The 16,805-nt window shown below is 48.6% G+C and overlaps 1 protein-coding gene across 5 annotated transcripts in view; it reads left to right on the top strand.

Annotated features, from left to right (window-relative positions):
• LOC147096992 (formin-like protein 3) overlaps nucleotides 1–16,805 on the top strand; it is a 190,603-nt gene that overhangs the window by 144,723 nt on the left and 29,075 nt on the right. For all 5 annotated transcript variants that reach the window (XR_015074454.1, XM_085972707.1, XM_085972706.1 and 2 more), the window contains 6 exons: nucleotides 566–664; nucleotides 4,114–4,238; nucleotides 8,943–9,145; nucleotides 12,710–12,944; nucleotides 14,037–14,105; nucleotides 16,705–16,785. Coding sequence is in view for 4 of the 5 variants with exons in the window: in XM_085972707.1 (XP_085828833.1) it covers nucleotides 566–664; nucleotides 4,114–4,238; nucleotides 8,943–9,145; nucleotides 12,710–12,944; nucleotides 14,037–14,105; nucleotides 16,705–16,785 (812 nt within the window). In the remaining variant the exon portion in view is untranslated. The remainder of the gene's footprint in view (nucleotides 1–565; nucleotides 665–4,113; nucleotides 4,239–8,942; nucleotides 9,146–12,709; nucleotides 12,945–14,036; nucleotides 14,106–16,704; nucleotides 16,786–16,805) is intronic.

The following is a 16,805-nucleotide window of genomic DNA, read 5'->3' as shown; positions in this document are numbered from 1 at the left end:
AAATGTGCAAATGCGGCTTAAAGGCATTCCTGATCCTATTTAAGATGGGAATACTTTACTCGGAATGGTGCCACCTTTTCTGCTTGGAAAATATCATTTCTTCACCACCAGGGGGTGTTATTGCTTCTCCTTCCTGGAGTGCATTCTGGGTAAGATGACCTGACCCACGTGTGTTCCTCATTCCGGCCAAGGAAAAGTTACGGGGATGATTGCAGATTATTGGCTCGAGGGCAATGGGTTGCTTTCCATGGGCGACATGGACCTATTTTTATTTAAATGGTTGCGCAGTTCTCAATATCTCTGGCCTGTTGGCATACAAGTTTGCCATCAGCTGATCGTAGACTGGCACTGATGGTGCCTCTGGAGCAGCCCTCTTCCTGAATTGTCTCATCCTTTGGGCGCAAGGATGAAAGGAAGTGTGCCAGTGGGAAGGATGTGCTGGGATGTAGAGTCACAAATTGGGCTTGAAGCAAAATCGGTGCACTGGCAATTTAAATCAAAATGTCTGTTTTGCAAGGGCGGGTGCGGACCAGGGGATTTTAATAACGTTTGTCTTTTCCTACAGGTCAAGCACCGCCACCGCCGCCGCCGCCACCACCACCTCCTGCTGCTCCCCCGTTACCTGGCAGTTCTCTAGCGGTTATCCTCAGTCATGGATTGTCAGGTAACGGTCCATGTGTTATCTATCGTGATGAGACTTATTGCTGAAACTACCTTTCTCAAAGAGCAATGCGCTAAAAAGGCCTTGGAAATATAAGGTGTGGTTTTAACGGGAGTTCCTGCGCCAGGTTCTGCTGTGTTTGACACAATATAAGTACTTTTTTATTCTTCATGTGATTGAAATGCTACATTTGGAGCAGCGGGAATTTTTTGTTGTAATTTTCCAATTTTCTTGCTTTTTTGCACCCCTCCCTCTCCTGAAACCGCTGTCTCTCCCAATCTCTGGAACCTCCTCCAGGTCTACAACCCTCCGAGATCTCTGCGCTCCTCCAATTCTGGCCTCTTGAGCATCCCCGATTTTAATTGCTCCACCATTGCCGGCCGTGCCTTCTGTTGCCTGGGCCCTAAGCTCTGGAATTCTCTCCCTAAACACCTCTGCCTCTCTACCTCTCTCCACCTTTTAAGACGCTCCTTAAAACCTACCTCTTTGACCAAGCTTTTGGTCACCTGTCCGAATAGCTCGTTACGTGGCTCGGTGTCAAATTTTGATAATGCTGCTGTGAAGCACCTTGGGACGTTTTACTGTTGTAAGGTGTTCAGTTCGCTTGTGCCTTACAAGGATTCTTGGACTCTGGATTTACAGGAACAAAATATACACGACACAAAGGTTTAGGCTCAACCCAAAACTGTTAGTTTATTAAAACCAACAAACCACAGACAAAAACCCCTTCGAGATTTGGCTGAAACTTACAATCTCCCGTGCGGCTGGTCGTTACCGATGTTGGTCGTAGGCCTTGGATCTGGAGGTGACCGGTCCCCCGTCCTCATTCACCTGACTGCAGCAAGTCGATGTCGCTCCTTCTTATAGTTCTTCCATCACATGGCCCCTTGGCTGGGCCTCCCCCAACCAGTTTCGGTTGTCGGTTTGCTGAACTGGCCGTTCACACCTCGTCGACCTGTAATTCAATCACCGGAGCTATGCAGAGCTGTGAGATCGAAGATAACTCTCTATCTCCTTTCCCGTTCTCTGTAACGCATACACAATGTGATTTCTATTGCTGTTGATGGGCGGTTAGCTGATTGTCTGCTCAGGACTAGTGTGTCTTCCATTCATGTCAGGAAGTCGATCGTGACCCCCATTGTTTCAGTTAAACTCAGAGCATTGTCCAGATGTTGATTGGTTTCGATGGGAAAAATTATGATTCAAGACCTCACAGTTCAATGTCCATGTCCTTTTCAGAGTTAATCATGAGTCAAAGCTTTCATTGTCCAGTATCACTGTGTTCTCCAGGAACTGCAAACTTTTCTGTGCCTCAAAGTTTAAGCGTTCCATGCCGTTCAGTGCTGGGGCCAAACTGTTCCATGAAACTTACGCTATGTTAAAGGCGCTATATAAATGCAAGTTGTTGTTTTTGGGGCTGTGGTACGGCAGCCACCACCAAGAGAGATATCTCAAAAACTGTATTAACAGGGTTAATGGTACTTGAGATTGGTGAGCATTATTTTCCTTTTCAGTTCTTGGGCATGGAGCATCATATGGGAAAAACGAACAGGGCAGGAATCCCACAACAGCAATGCAGCCTGTCCGATTTTCTGTCCAATTAGGTGGGCTGCATTCAGGACACAAACTAGGGTTGTATTCCTTGGAATTTAGAAGATTAAGGGGTGATCTGATCGAAGTTTTCAAGGTATTCAGGAGAACAGAGAGAGAGAAACTATTTTCGCTGGTTGGGGAGTCTAGGACCAGGGAACATAGCCTAAAAGTTAGAACCGAGCCTTTCGAGAGCGAAGTTAGGAAACACTTCTACAGCAAAGGGCGGTAGAAGTTTGTAACTCTCCGCAAATGGCATTTAATGCTGGATCAATTGCTAAATTTAAATCTGAGTGATAGATTTTTGTTAACCAAAGATACAGGAAACTCTCGATTTACCGGCTCCTAAATAACCGGAAATCTCGGTTAACCGGCAAAATTCGGGAGTAGGTTCAGGTAAGTTTTACTTCATATTCGTGGCCGTTCCTGGATCTGTGGCTGTGTAACCGGGGTTCCTGCACTTGTTGCTAAGCAACAGGGACGCTTGGTCTGTGGCCGGGGTTCTTGCACATGTTGCTAAGCAACAGGGAAGCCTGGATTTGTTGCTGTGTACGGAGCTCTCATACCTTTTACTATACCTCTCTGTAATCCGGACTTTTTGATAAACCGGCACCACGCCGGTCCCGTCGGTGCCGGGTAAAAGAGTTTCCTGTATTAAGGGATATGGGCCAAAGGCGGGTATATGGAGTTAGGTCACAGATCAGCCATGATCTCATTGAATGGCGGAACAGGCTCGAGGGATTAAATGGCCTACTCCTGTTCCTGTGACGTGATCCTCCCCGCCTGACCTTACTATATGGTCTACCTCCAAGTTCTAAAGAGAAAGATTCCCCACTTCCACCCCATAATTTGTCCGGCCTGGCTGTTCAACACTCCAGAATACTGGAGGAGGTCAGTAATGAAACGACAAAGGGACAACCTATGAGCTCTGATGAGACTTGGAAAACTTGAGTGACATTCGCTGGAGCAGAGAATGTTAATAGGGAGTGTAATAGAATTGTTCAAAGTAATGAAAGGATTTGAGAAGGGTAAGTGTTGAAAGCTTTGGTTGGTGAATAAGTAACCAGGGGCATAAAGCTAGGATTAGTGCTGGAAACAGAAAAGGGGCAAATTCAAAGAATATTTTCACACAAATGTTTATCAAAATATGGAATGCATCACTAAGTGGCAACTGAAGCGGAGTCGACCACAACATTTAAGAGGGAATTAGCTAATCACTTGAAGAAAAATATCAAAGGCTATGGAGAACCAGAACAGAGAAATACGATTACAGTACAGGGCGCCATTGTGGTGCTAGCATAGGCACAATGGGCAGAATGGCCTCCTATATATTTCCAACAATGTGGCCAAACGTCACTCCTTTGACCAAACCTCAGAATCTTACTTGTGACATTGCGTTCTCGGCCTTTCACGCTCTGGGAAGGACTGTCGAGGTCAAATTGTACACTTTGTTGATTTTGTGTCTTCGCGCTCTTCCCTTGGAGAACGGTGTGAAGTAGTGGAAGGATTCGCTGGCTGATTCACGCTCTTGATGGGCCGTGACGTAACCATTCCTTCCATGGCTGTAACTATCTTTATATCAGTTGATAGGGCGATTAGTCCTATACAGCGGGAGGGGTTTACGGGCTCCCATAACCCATACAATGAGGGGGAGGCCACCCACGCCCACCGAACATGAGTATCCCGCTGGATAACCCAGAATTCGGAGCCGGAACTCCGGTCTCCACTCGCAGGGACTGTCCGGAGTGGGGTTCGAACCCTGCACCTTCTGGCTCTGAGGCAGGAATACTGCCACTGAGCCATAAACCCCCTCCGTCATTAGTATTGTGGCCTGAGCTAAATCCTTTCCTTTCTCCTTTCAGCCATCCGGATAAAGAAACCAATTAAAACGAAATTCCGGTTGCCGGTATTTAACTGGATGCCTCTGAAACCCAACCAGATCAATGGGACGGTCTTCACCGAAATCGATGATGAAAAAATATTAGAGGTAAGCTGGGTGATTTGATTTGATGATTTTTTTTTTCCCCACCCCTGGCCTCTTTGCTTCAAACAAGACTACAACAAGCGTGTTAAGTCATGCCACAGGGCTGCAGGGGTTCCAAAAAGGACTTGGGACAAATCATGTTATACACCCGCAGCCCCCCGCCCCAAAAAATAATAATATTGAGCAACGTAAGTGGTCCTATTAAATTTGCCTTGATTAAGTTCTCTCTACTATTTTGGACCATGGACATTTGTCCCATCCATCCCACTCCCCAGTCCTGGGTATGAACCTCAACAGCCCAAGACTTGCTCCACGTTGTTTTGGATGATATGGCTAGATGTTGATTGTAGACATGCACAAGTACACACAACATCCAACTGCAGGAAAAGTGCACAGGGAAGGTAGACGGTGATGAGATTGGGTAACAGTGGGAAAGATGCTGCAATCCATTATCCTTGGTAAGGTGGACCCAGAAAGGATGAAGAACTAGAACACAGTTATCTGAGGTGTTTTGAAAGATCCTGCCGGAGCAGGGGCTGATCTTTCAAGGTTGTGGTTGATGCACTTGTTTGGGTAAGGCATTACCCTGCATCTACCCAGTGCTCAACCTGGCCTGGGAATATGATGTTGTGGCGATAACGGAGACCTGGCTCAAAAAAGGGCAGGATTGGGTACTAAATATTCCTGGATATAAGGTGTTCAGCAAAGATGGGGAAGGAAAGAAAGGCAGTGGGGTGGCAGTATTGATTAAGGAGAATATTAAAGATGCTGGAGAGGGAGGATGTCCTGGAGGGGTCAAGGACACAATCTAATTGGTTAGAGTTGAGAAACAATAGAGGTGCCATTACACTACTAGGTGTATTCTATAGGCCGTCAACTCGTGGGAAGGATATAGAGGAGCAAATTTGCAGAGGTGCAAGAACTATAGAGTAGTGATAATGGAGGACTTCAACTATCCTAATATAGACTGGGATAGTAATAGTGTAAAGGGCAGAGAAGGGGAAGAATTTCTGAAGCGTGTTCAGGAGCACTTTCTTGATCAGTACGTTTCCGGCCCAACGAGAAAGGAGACATTGCTGGACCTGGTTCTGGACAATGAGGTGGGTCAAGTAGAGCAAGTGTCAGTCGGGGAACATTTAAGGAACAGTGATCACAGTATCATAAGGTTTAGATTAGCTATGGAAAATGACGGAGCAATCTAGAGTAAAAATACTTAATTGGTGGAAGGCCAATTTCAGTGGGTTGAGATAGAGCTGGCCCTGGTAAATTGGAATCAAAGATTGGCAGGCAAAACTATAATCGAACAATGGGCTGCCTTTAAAGAGGAGATGGTTCAGGTACAATTGAGGTACATTCCCACGAGGGGCAAAGGTAGGGCAACCAAAGACAGAGCTCCCTGGATGATGAAGCAGAAAACGTATGACAGATGTCAGGTTGAGAATACAAGTGAGAACCAGGCTGAATGTAGAAAGTTCAGAGGGGAAGTGAAAAAGGAAATAAGAGGGGCAAAGAGAGAGTATAAGAATAGATTGGCAGCTAACGTAAAAGGGAATCCAAAAGTCTTCTATAGATATATAAATAGTAAACGGGTAGTAAGAGGAGGGGTGGGGCCGATTAGGAACTAAAAAGGAGACCTACGCATGGAGGCAGAGAGCATGGCTGGGGTACTAAATGAGTACCTTGCATCTGTCTTTACCAAGGAAGAAGATGCTGCCAAAGTCATAGTGAAAGAGGAGGTAGTTGAGATACTGGATGGGATAAAAATTGATGAAGAGGAAGTACTAGAAAGGCTGGCTGTACTTAAAGTAGATAAGTCACCAGGACCGGATGGGATGCATCCTCGGACGCTGAGGGAAGTAAAGGTGGAAATTGCGGAGGTACTGGCCATAATCTTCCAATCCTCCTTGGATACGGGGCTGGTGCCAGAGGACTGGAGAATTACAAATGTTACACCCTTGTTCAAAAAAGGGTGTAAGGATAAACCCAGCAACTACAGGCCAGTCAGTTTAACCTCGGTAGTGGGGAAGCTTTTAGAAACGATCAGGGACAAAATTAACAGTCACTTGGATAAGTATGGATTAATTAAGGAAAGCCAGCACGGATTTGTTAAAGGCAAATCGTGTTTAACTAAGTTGATTGAGTTTTTTGATGAGGTAACAGAGAGGGTTGATGAGGGCAATGCGGTTGACGTGGTGTACATGGATTTCCAAAAGGCGTTTGATAAAGTGCCACATAATAGGCTTGCCAGCAAAGTTGAAGCCCATGGAATAAAAGGGACAGTGGCAGCATGGATACGGAATTAGCTAAGTGACAGGAAACAGAGAGTAGTGGTGAACGGTTGTTTTTCAGACTGGAGGAAGGTACACAGTGGGGTTCCCCAGGGGTCGGTACTAGGACCACTGCTTTTCTTGATATATATTAATGACTTAGACGTGGGTGTACAGGGCACAATTTCAAAAATTGCAGATGAGACAAAACTTGGAAGTATAGTGAACAGTGAGGAGGAGAGTGATCGGCCTCAAGAGGACAGAGACAGGCTGGTGGAATGGGTGGACACGTGGCAGATCAAATTTAACGCAGAAAAGTGTGAAGTGATACATTTTGGTAGGAAGAACGAGGAGAGGAAATATAAACTAAATGGTACAATCCTGAAGGGGGTGCACGAACAGAGAGACCTGGGGGTATATGTGCACAAATCGTTGAAGGTGGCAGGGCAGATTGAGAAAGTGGTTAAAAAAGCATACGGGATCCTGGGCTTCATAAATAGAGGCATAGAGTACAAAAGCAAGGAAGTTATGATGAACCTTTATAAAACACTGGTTCGGCCTCAACTGGTGGAAACCAGACCGGTGAGGCAGGAAGTTAAAATGGAGTGGGGGACTTGCCCACTCCTTTCCTGCCCTGATATGACCAACTGTAATTTTGAAATTGCGGGCGGCGAGGACACCCTCTCCCGAGCCGGTGGGGTCCTCTTTAAATATGCAGGTCGGGCTGTGGTGATGTCAATGGGGCCCGATCTGCGATTTTAGCCTGAGGCCTGAGCGGGAGAGCACTGGTGGCTTCCCCACCAGGCCAAACCTGCCAGGAGCTGGATCGAGGACCAGGAGAGGCCTAGCGAGGTAAGTTTGAAATGTTTTTCTAAATTTCCTTGTGGGGCCAGGAGGGATCTGAATTCTCCTCTTGGGCCCCACAAGGAAACCTTGGGCCTCCCTTGCACGGATTCCCGCTCCCGCCCACCGGCCAGGCAGTGATTCTTGCCGGGTTCGGGTGGGAGTCGGGGGCCCGACTAGTTAAAATGGCCCGGGAGTCAAAATCTCTTCGAGCCTTGGCCTGCGAGTTTGTTGCTTGCCCTGGCCCCTCCGCCGCACACACTGATCCCGCCCCGATTTAACGCCCTTGTATCTGTGATAGTGTAGTGAGCCTCTAACATTGTTGATTCATCCATGCAAGCCACACAATACAACGGTCATGGACCAGTCAGATCTTTCGGAGGGGGCGAAGTATTCCACTTGTTTTTTGTTGCCATGATAGTTGTCCATTCTTCTCCTCCTCCATCAATCCTTTCCCCACTCTTTTCGGGCTTTGTTCCCTGCAAAGCTTCTGCTCTCTCACTGAAGCCCACCTGATGTACTCCCCATTCTACCACAGAAGACCATCCATCTCCACTCCCTCACTACACCATTGTGGTTTTAGGTGCACCCTACTGCCACGTCTCCAGGCTTCAATCCAGCAGCTCTCCCCAGTCCCAGACTCTGCTCCTTGTGCCCATGTCATGCTCCCTGCACCTCCGCTCCTCTCCCTGGTGCCTTGCTGTCTCATGCCCAGCAATCTTGATGAGGCAGGTTCCCCTGTGCTGACGGACCTATTCTTGCTTGCCTCTCCACTCAGCCCAGCTCCCTCCCGGCCAAAACCTAAGGTCCCGCTGCCTAACCAACCCCAGGACTTTCCCATACCCTCCTAGCCTCAGGCCACCGTGTTCCACGCGCCCGCCCCCATCACCAGCTGCAGTGTCAGTATCAGGCCAGTCAGGACTGCAACTCCACATCTATCGCAACAGCAAGAGGAATTGGTCCACAGCACAGCTAAACCCCAATGCCCCTCCCCGTCCACTCTCTTCAAGCCCAGACTCTAGCCACCCACCCCGCCCCCCCCCGGCTCTTCTCAATCCAGACCTTGCCACCTCTCCCTCCCAGTTCCCAGGCTCCCACACTGTTCTCTCCTGAGCCTCCTATCCCAGCTCAAGCCCCATCCTCCAGTTCCTCCCTCACTCGCACGTGTTACAACTTCCAGATGGCCCCTCTCTCGCAGTCCACCAGGCCCAGTCCGGCCCCCTCTCCTCCCCCCGCCCGATCCCTGTATTCGCCTACCGTCAAACGTGCGAGAGCGATGGAGAGTGGGAGACGTACAGAGGAGCGATGCAATGGAGGGAAGGCGTGACTTGCAGAAAGAGGGAGACGGAGGGTGGCATCAAGAGTCAAGCAGAGAGACAGCAATGAAAGTGTGCGAGAGCTGTAGCGAAAGAGAGAGGAAAAAGTGGAACACGAGCAGAAAGGCAGAGAGATGCACGCGGAAAGAAGTGGCCACGTGCAGAGAGAAGGTTTCAATCGCAGGGAGGCACAATTTGAAAGCGAAATTGCCCGTGAGCACGGGAGACCGACGAGTGTAAAATAATAATAAAGGTGTTTATCCAATCACTTTGTGCTGTAGGAGCTTGACCTGGATGAATTTGAAGACCTCTTCAAGACGAAAGCCCAGGGACCCTCCATTGAAATCTCCTGTCAGAAAAGCAAAAGTGCGCAGAAAGCGCTGAGTAAAGTGATGCTGCTCGAAGCCAACCGAGCAAAGAATCTCGCCATTACGCTGCGCAAGGCTGGCAAGACAACTGAAGAGATTTGCAGGGCCATTCAAATGTATGTTGTAAAGCCTTCAGACCTCTTTAATTGTGTCGCTTGAGTGTGAAGTGTGGACTGGCAGCCGCGTGCATTTGCGTAGATCGTTTTGCTCAACCCCTTTGCCCCGCCCCCCCCACAGTCCAGGATTGCTCTTTCCCCCCCCCCCGCCTCCAGTTTTCCGCCCGGATCCGATTTGCCGGGAAGGATTTAACAGTTGCGCTTTGTCGCACGGGCGCAACCACTGGGAGGGATGAGGGGGGGTGTGCCTGACCCCTCCCAATATTTTTACCACGAATTATGATACCCCCCCCCCCCCCCAATCTCTGCTTCTAATCTTGCAGTTGCCCTGCCCACTCCCCACCCACTTCTTAACATGTGGGTTGTGCTTTTGCTTTATTGTAAGGCTACTAAAATATTGGGGCTGTAAAATTTCAGTCACTATCTCACTGACCGCGTGGTGTTTTCATTCGTGAATGTTGACCCTGCCACGTGCAGAAGGCCTATTTTTACTTTGTAGGTGACAGATTTGACTTTCACCCGCACGGTCCACTTAAGAAAGTGACTGACATTTCCTGTTGCCTCTTACCCCTCCCTCCCCTTTCCCCAGGGTCGCTCATGGCTGGCATTGTTACTGCAGCAGAATCGCTTCCCTTCCTCTCGCCCCGCCCTACCTGTGACTAAAGTTTTCTGTGGGCACGTGACTCGGGGCTGCAAGCCTCTGATTGGCTTGACCAGTTCGGACTACGAGGAAACCCAATTCGCTCCGCTCCTAGTAAATGGATTTGCATCCCAACCCCAGCTTATCTGTCCACCTGACTTCACACTGGAGCTGTCCACTTTGGCCATCCCAGTTTCTCACTCCATTGGTCTTTGCATGCTTCTCTGATGCATTTTCTTAAACCGGTCACCAATCTGGTGCTTTGGTACAAAGGGGTTTGCTGCTGCTGGTATCTGAATGGCGTTTTGTGTGTCTCTGTAACATTGCAATTTTTCTTAACCTGCGTTTTGACACCATCCGTTCCTCCTCCCTTCCCTCCAGAGAGCTGGACGGAATGCTGCACCTCTGCAGGCACTCTTCATCTTACTAGAAGGTAATGTGGCAGTGTAGATGGCTCCTCCACTTTGCCCCATCGCTAAGCTGGATGGAGGTCTTGCTTGGTTATTGACCTTGCTGCAGCACCTGGGGAGTTTGACCTCCATCGGGCCTCTTTACAGATAGAGATTATTGTCTGAGCAGGATCGTCTGCCACTTGTCTCGGCGGAACACGCGCTACAACCTCTGGGGATGCTTGTGGAGGAGTCCCATCGCCCAAATCTGCGCATTTCTGGATGAAAGGTTGGTGGCACTGCAGCCTGCCATGGAGCATGTGGAACACCAGTGGCATTTGCAGTGGAGACCTCATGGGCATAGGCACAGTGGGGGCATCCCTCGTGAATGCTTCGATTGCTCCTTTGGGAACCATATGGGTCCAGACTCCAAGATGCCAGTTCCAACCCGCTTGGAAAACAGTTGCACAACCTTGACGCGGGGATTCACAGGCCTTGTAGATGCCCAAAACTGTGCTCTCCGACGGATTATTGGTCATGGGAAGGAGCGAGCCTTCAGCAGGCGCATGCATGTAGCGGTCAAGGTTCTCGCCACGGTGCCAAATCCAGGCCATCAAGCACTTTTGCAGCGGCGAGGGCAGATGTGCCAGAAGACGGGCAGCACCAGGCTGCTCGAACGGTGCCCGATGCCGCTGACTCCGATGCTGGACCCTTGGCGCTCTCGTGCCACTGTAATCCCAGCAGACCAGCAGGGAAACCAACACAGCCTGCCAGCATACCTACTCCTGGCATTAGGGCATCAGGAGTAGTGTGATTGATGGCTCACACCACATGCACATGCGGCACAAGCGGAAAGTAGTGTGCAAAATCGCGCTGGTGACATTCACGGCACACAGAATGGTGGTAATAAAAACCTCGACGTTACTCTTGGTGACGGACAGGTCATCTATTCAGAGGACATGCCTTTATCCGCTATTCTAGTGGAGACTAACTCATTTTGCAATGTGTGAGTTACCGCCGGTGTAATAACAAACGAAGGAATGTCTTGCAAATGCGTTAATTGTCCACCAAATAATATGGACAGCAGCAATTTTCAGCTTAAAAGCACTGGACTCGAACTCTGGTGTTGTACAGAGTATTTATTTTAAGAGCGCTCGGGGGGGGGGGGGGGGGGAAAGCGGCTCCAGACTAAGAGCTATGATGAGGACAGAACATGAGACAAAAGTGCAGCAGAAAGTGAGACTGGAAAGACACATGGGTAGATTTGGAGTGTTGGCATTTTGAATCCGCTAACAGTCGGGCTCTTTGGAAAGCATCGCATGTTGGTGCAGCCTTTCTGCCTTGCACTGGTACTCATGTTCGTTGTTCTCACTCTGGGCCTTCAAGCGTTGCCGTGAGCAGTGGATTCTGCTCCTCCCTCCATAAGTTGGCTGATTGTCCTTGTCCTATTTTGCTTGAACCGGGCGCGTGCCAGTGGCTTTCCCCCCCCCCCCCCCCCCCCCACAATGCCACAAAACAACGATCACTTCCAGACAAGGGTGCCCACCGGTCATGAGATGCTTGAAGCAAACTGGTGGGCCCCATGTGATCTTGCTCCAGGGTCACCCGGGCACGCACAAGTCCTTAGAAGAGAGGCAAGCAGCTGGAGAACCAGCTCCCATCCCCGCCCTCACTCTTCAAGGCGGTGCAGGAGTGCCACGGCTCTGGATTGAGCCAGGATCTTTGGGATCGTTCGTTTAGCACTCCCCAAACGTATCTACTGCAGAGTCTGACTGCATGATTGATGGATGGACATCCATTCACGAAAAACTGGACCCATGATCATCCTTGTCGTGTTGGTGAGCCTTGTTGTACTTGTTTTCGGCTGTAGTTTGAGGGGCGCAAAAGCGGCATCAGTTGTGGCAGCAGTGGGTATCCTTACCCTCCGATCTTCCTTTCCCTTCAAACAGCGGCAGCACTGTGGACTGCCTTTAAAATGAAGGCATTGTGTGTGCTCCCGGGCAGCGGGCATATATCTGCATGATTCTGACCCAAGGGGCGCATACCTGCTGATTAAGTCAAAGCCTTCGCAATTCATGTTGGGGCATTGCTCTGTGCCCAGCGTCCCAAACTGCAACCCGGGTACAGTCGGTAACTTCCGGCGCTCTTGGGAAGCCAGCAAAGGGATCGAAATAATTGCACGAAGCGAGGACGCTGCAAAAAAATAAAAATAATAATAATAAATGGTGCAAGCTGGATTTTAGATGCCAATTTTGCCCGCATTTGCAAGCTTAACAATGCCAAGGCATGAATTCAGCGCTATAACGGCGAGCCAGCCATTCCGTGCCGGGGATCATTTTGTAATGTGCGATCAAGCCGGGCAAAAGATGCGCGCGCTCTGCGGCACTCTTGAAATGACTCGCTTGGAGCGCGTGTGGGAAATTAACCCCCTCCCCCCACCCCCCAGAGTAATTTTCAGTTGTAAAGGCTCTGATGACTGTTTATGGTGATTCGAGTTTATTTTACTGGACTAAAGCGTTGACTTCCCTCTTGTAGGTATGATTTGAAGACCCTGCCCCTGGACTTTGTGGAGTGTCTGAATCGCTTCCTGCCTTTAGAGAATGAGGTGAAGCTTCTGAAGCAGTACGAGAAGGAGCGGAAACCACTCGACGACCTGTCCAATGAGGACCGCTTCATGCTGCAGTTCTGCAAAATCGAGCGCCTCTCTCAGCGCATGACCATCATGACGTTTGTCGGCAACTTCTCCGAAAATATTCAGATGTTGAATCCGGTAGGTCTCCTTCATCTTTAAATCGGGGGCACTAGGGAGGGGGTCGCGGGGAAGTAAGCCACATTTCCAGTGTTTGATATAGAGAGAACATTCCAAGTATTGGAGCAACATTAGCAATTCACTGACCATATTCTGCAGTTATCTCCTGCTATGTTTCTATCAATAAACACAAGAAATTCCCCAATGATGGTAAATACACCATTCGTTGTGGTCCTGCGCTATATGGACCAGCAAGATCCCAGGCTCAATCACCATTTGTTTTGGCTTGGCTGAGCTCTGCTATGATGGCATTAGGCCATGACAATTGCCCTCCGCACCCCATGCATTGAAGACTATAATACTGGATGACCCAGCTACTCTCTCTGATGAGGGCTGATCTATCTTTCACTTGGAGGTAAACCGCTAGGGTTTCGTTTTACACGAGACATCTTCCGAACCCCTCCTTCATTCCTTGACTCGATCCTCTTTCCATTTCCCTTATCTGTTATCCTCCCGCAATTCCCCCGCCCCCAGGCCCTTTCCTCTTTCTCCCCCCCCCCCCCCCCCCCACCTACACCCCCAGGACCTGCCCCCCACCCCCCCCTGCCAAGGCCCTTTCTTCCCCCTCCGCTTCCTCTCCCTCCCCCACCCCTACAGCTGCAGATTGTTGTTGTAAATGACCTCAGGCTAGTTGCTTTATATCTTTGATCTCCTTCAACTGTTCAGTAAATTGAAAAGTAAATTTTGTTGTGAAATCCCCCTGAACCCTGTGTTCCAATATATTTACACGATGGGTGTTATAAATCTCATCATGAAGAAACAACTCATGAAATAACGCTGGACGGCCAGCTGGTGGCGCCGTCCAAGGAGTATAAATACTCGGGCGTGGGCCCAGCTTGCTCAGGGACATTTTGTAAGACAGGAACTAGTGAAGTACAACTAGACCTCCATGTTCTGAAACAAGTTGATTAAAGCCTTGCTTTATACTCGAACCAAGTGCGTAGTGAGTTTTATTACATCAATGGGTTTCATAACATTAGTATCTGAGGTCAACATCTGTATACCAATATATAGAACCTATAAGATATTTTACCTTCTAACTTTTTCTTCCAGCAACTGAATGCAATAATAGCTGCTTCTGCATCTATTAAGACCTCGCAGAAGTTGAAGAGAATGTTGGAGGTGAGTGTGCTTTCGTTATGATTCCAATTGGGATAAGATTTGCGCGGTATATTCGAACAGCCGTGGAGTAAGATTCCAGAGTGATTTCACCCATATCAAGTTGCCAGATTCTGCTGTGCTGATGCCAGACCGTTCTGCAGGGGAGGGTATATTTGAGGACCAGTTACCATGTGTCATTCTTGCCCATCTCCTCAAAGTCAGTTTAGACCAGCCTAGGCAGAGAAAGAAAGACTTGCAATTATATAGCGCCTCTCACGACCTCAGGACAGCCCCAAAGCGCATTGCAGCCAATGAAGTACGTTTGAAGTGTAGTCCTTGTTGTAATGTAGGAAACACAGCAAGATCCCACAAACAGCAGTGACATAATGACCAACTCATCTGTTTTAGTGATATTGGTTGAGTGTTTAAATGATGGCCAGGAAAACTCTTAAATGATGGCCAGGACACCAGGGATAACTCCCCTGCTCTTCTTCGAAATAGTGCCATGGGATCATTTGCGTCCCCCTGAGAGAGCAGACCGCTCAATTTAACTTCTCATCTGAAAGACGGCACCTCTGACAATGTCCAGGCGTGTCAGCCTGGATTTTGTGCTCAAGTCTCTGGAGTAGGATTTGAACCCACAACCTTCTGACTCGGGGGCGAGAGTGCTGCCCACTGAGCCACGGCTGGCACTGGGTGGGCTGTGAGCAGGTTGTTCTTCTCCTGGGAAAAGGATCGGAAAAAATTCTCATCCAAAACTGAAGAGCTAGTTTAATTTCACCCTTCATAATTATACTTGCATGACTACACCAGTGTAAAAACAGGGTTGAGACCATCGCAGCGCAACTTGCTTTAAGCCCTGGTGATTATGCAGTCTTGTATGTATACCCGCATGTCCCTAGGTTTGAGAACTGCTTGAATCCAGCTCCTCTGCTGCAGAAGAGTCTCTGACAGTCTCCCCTACCCTGCCATTTGACAACAAAAATGACTTGCATTTATATAGCGCCTTTAACATAAACGTCCCAAGGAGCGTTATCAAACAAAATTTGACACCGAGCCACATAAAGAGACTTTAGCACAGGAAAGAGGTAGATTTTAAGGAGCGTCTTAAAGCAGGATAGAGAGGCGGAGAGGTTTAGGGAGGGAATTCCAGAGCTTGGGGTCTAGGCAGTTGAAGGCATTACACAAATCTGTACACTTGCAAGGTGGCTAAGGAAGCTCTGGAAATATTTTGAAGAAATACATTTAGGGAGTAACAAACATGAGAAGTACAAACTAATTAATTCAGAAATAAAAAAGCTAATTCTGCTTGGAGTGAAGTGGGGAAAAGCTGTTGCTTCCAAGAAAAAAAATTGTAAAAACGCATGCATAACCAATTGGTCACAAATTAATCCCATTAAAATGACACGCGTTATATACATCATGTGGAAAAGCAGCAATCTTAGTGTCACAGAGCTTTGCTTATAACCTTTTTCACTTCAATCAACTGTGATCGGACTAAATTGGGATCATTTCCTACTTCCGAAGAGTATCTTAATTACCTGCTTGTATTTGAGTGTGTGCCTGTGTTGCTTAACGAACCTCTTTGCCAAGGCCTATGATCCCGGTCAGTGTCCTGTTCAAGGTTCTCTTTCTGGAATCCTGCCACACGCTGCGGTGTGGAATGACGGGGCATAGGATTTCAATCCCGCCACGGTGGCCAATTGTTGAGTGGAGACCAGGCACTTCCCAAAAGATAATAACTGATTAAACAAAGACCTTGCGTTTCTATAGTGCCTTTCACAACCTCAGGACGTCCCAAAGCCCTTTACAGCCACTGAAGTACTTTTTGAAGTGTCGTCACTGTTGTAATGTAGGAAACGCGACAGGCAATTTGTGCACAGCAAGATCCCACAAACAATGAGATAATGACTAATCTGTTTTAGTGATTACAAAGTATCTACAGCACAGAAACCGGCTATTCAGCCCAACAGGTCCATGCTGGTGATGTTGGTTGAGGGATAAATATTGGTCAGGACACCGGGGAGAATGCCCCTGCTCTTCTTCGCAATAGTGGCTGTGTGATCATTTATGTCCACCTGAGGGGGCAGACGGTGTCTCGGTTCAATGTCTCATCTGAAAGATGGCACCTCCGACAGTGCAGCACTCCCTCAGTGCTGCATGAGGAGTGTCAGCCTAGATTATGTGCTCCAATAAAAGCTGTCTAAGGGACCACAATTGTGGAAATTGGTGCTATTTGTCCAGTCGAAGCTGGGGGCAGCCCCGACTCTCCTAATAGTTGCCATCTTTATACTGAAGGGCAATGAAAAGCACAGGAAAAGGGCAGCACTGCATCCCAGCTCCGTCGGCATCCCAGAGCTGGGCAGGCTGCAACTGGATGGCCAGCAGCACCTTGAGCAGTAGGTCCTCTGACGGCCGCAAGTGGCTGTACTGCGAGTACCACTGGCCTGCAATATGCCTGTCCCACAAAGGGATGTGTCTGTACTAATAGTGGACTCGTGCAGCGTTCTCTGCGATCACAACTGCCTTTAATGCTGCTGGAGCTTATACGGAGCAACTGTCTTTTGCCATACTCTTTGTAACGTATCTAATAGCGTGTCTTTCTCCCCCTGCCCCCCAGATTATTCTGGCACTCGGGAACTACATGAACAGCAGTAAAAGAGGAGCTGTGTACGGCTTCAAATTGCAGAGCTTGGACCTGGTATGTAGAATATTCCATTC

Source organism: Somniosus microcephalus, chromosome 33, assembly GCF_052327205.1.
Source record: "Somniosus microcephalus isolate GS21.2 chromosome 33, FLI_Smic_1.0, whole genome shotgun sequence".
Lineage (NCBI taxonomy): Eukaryota > Metazoa > Chordata > Chondrichthyes > Squaliformes > Somniosidae > Somniosus > Somniosus microcephalus.
This window is presented reverse-complemented; position numbering and strand designations above follow the sequence as displayed.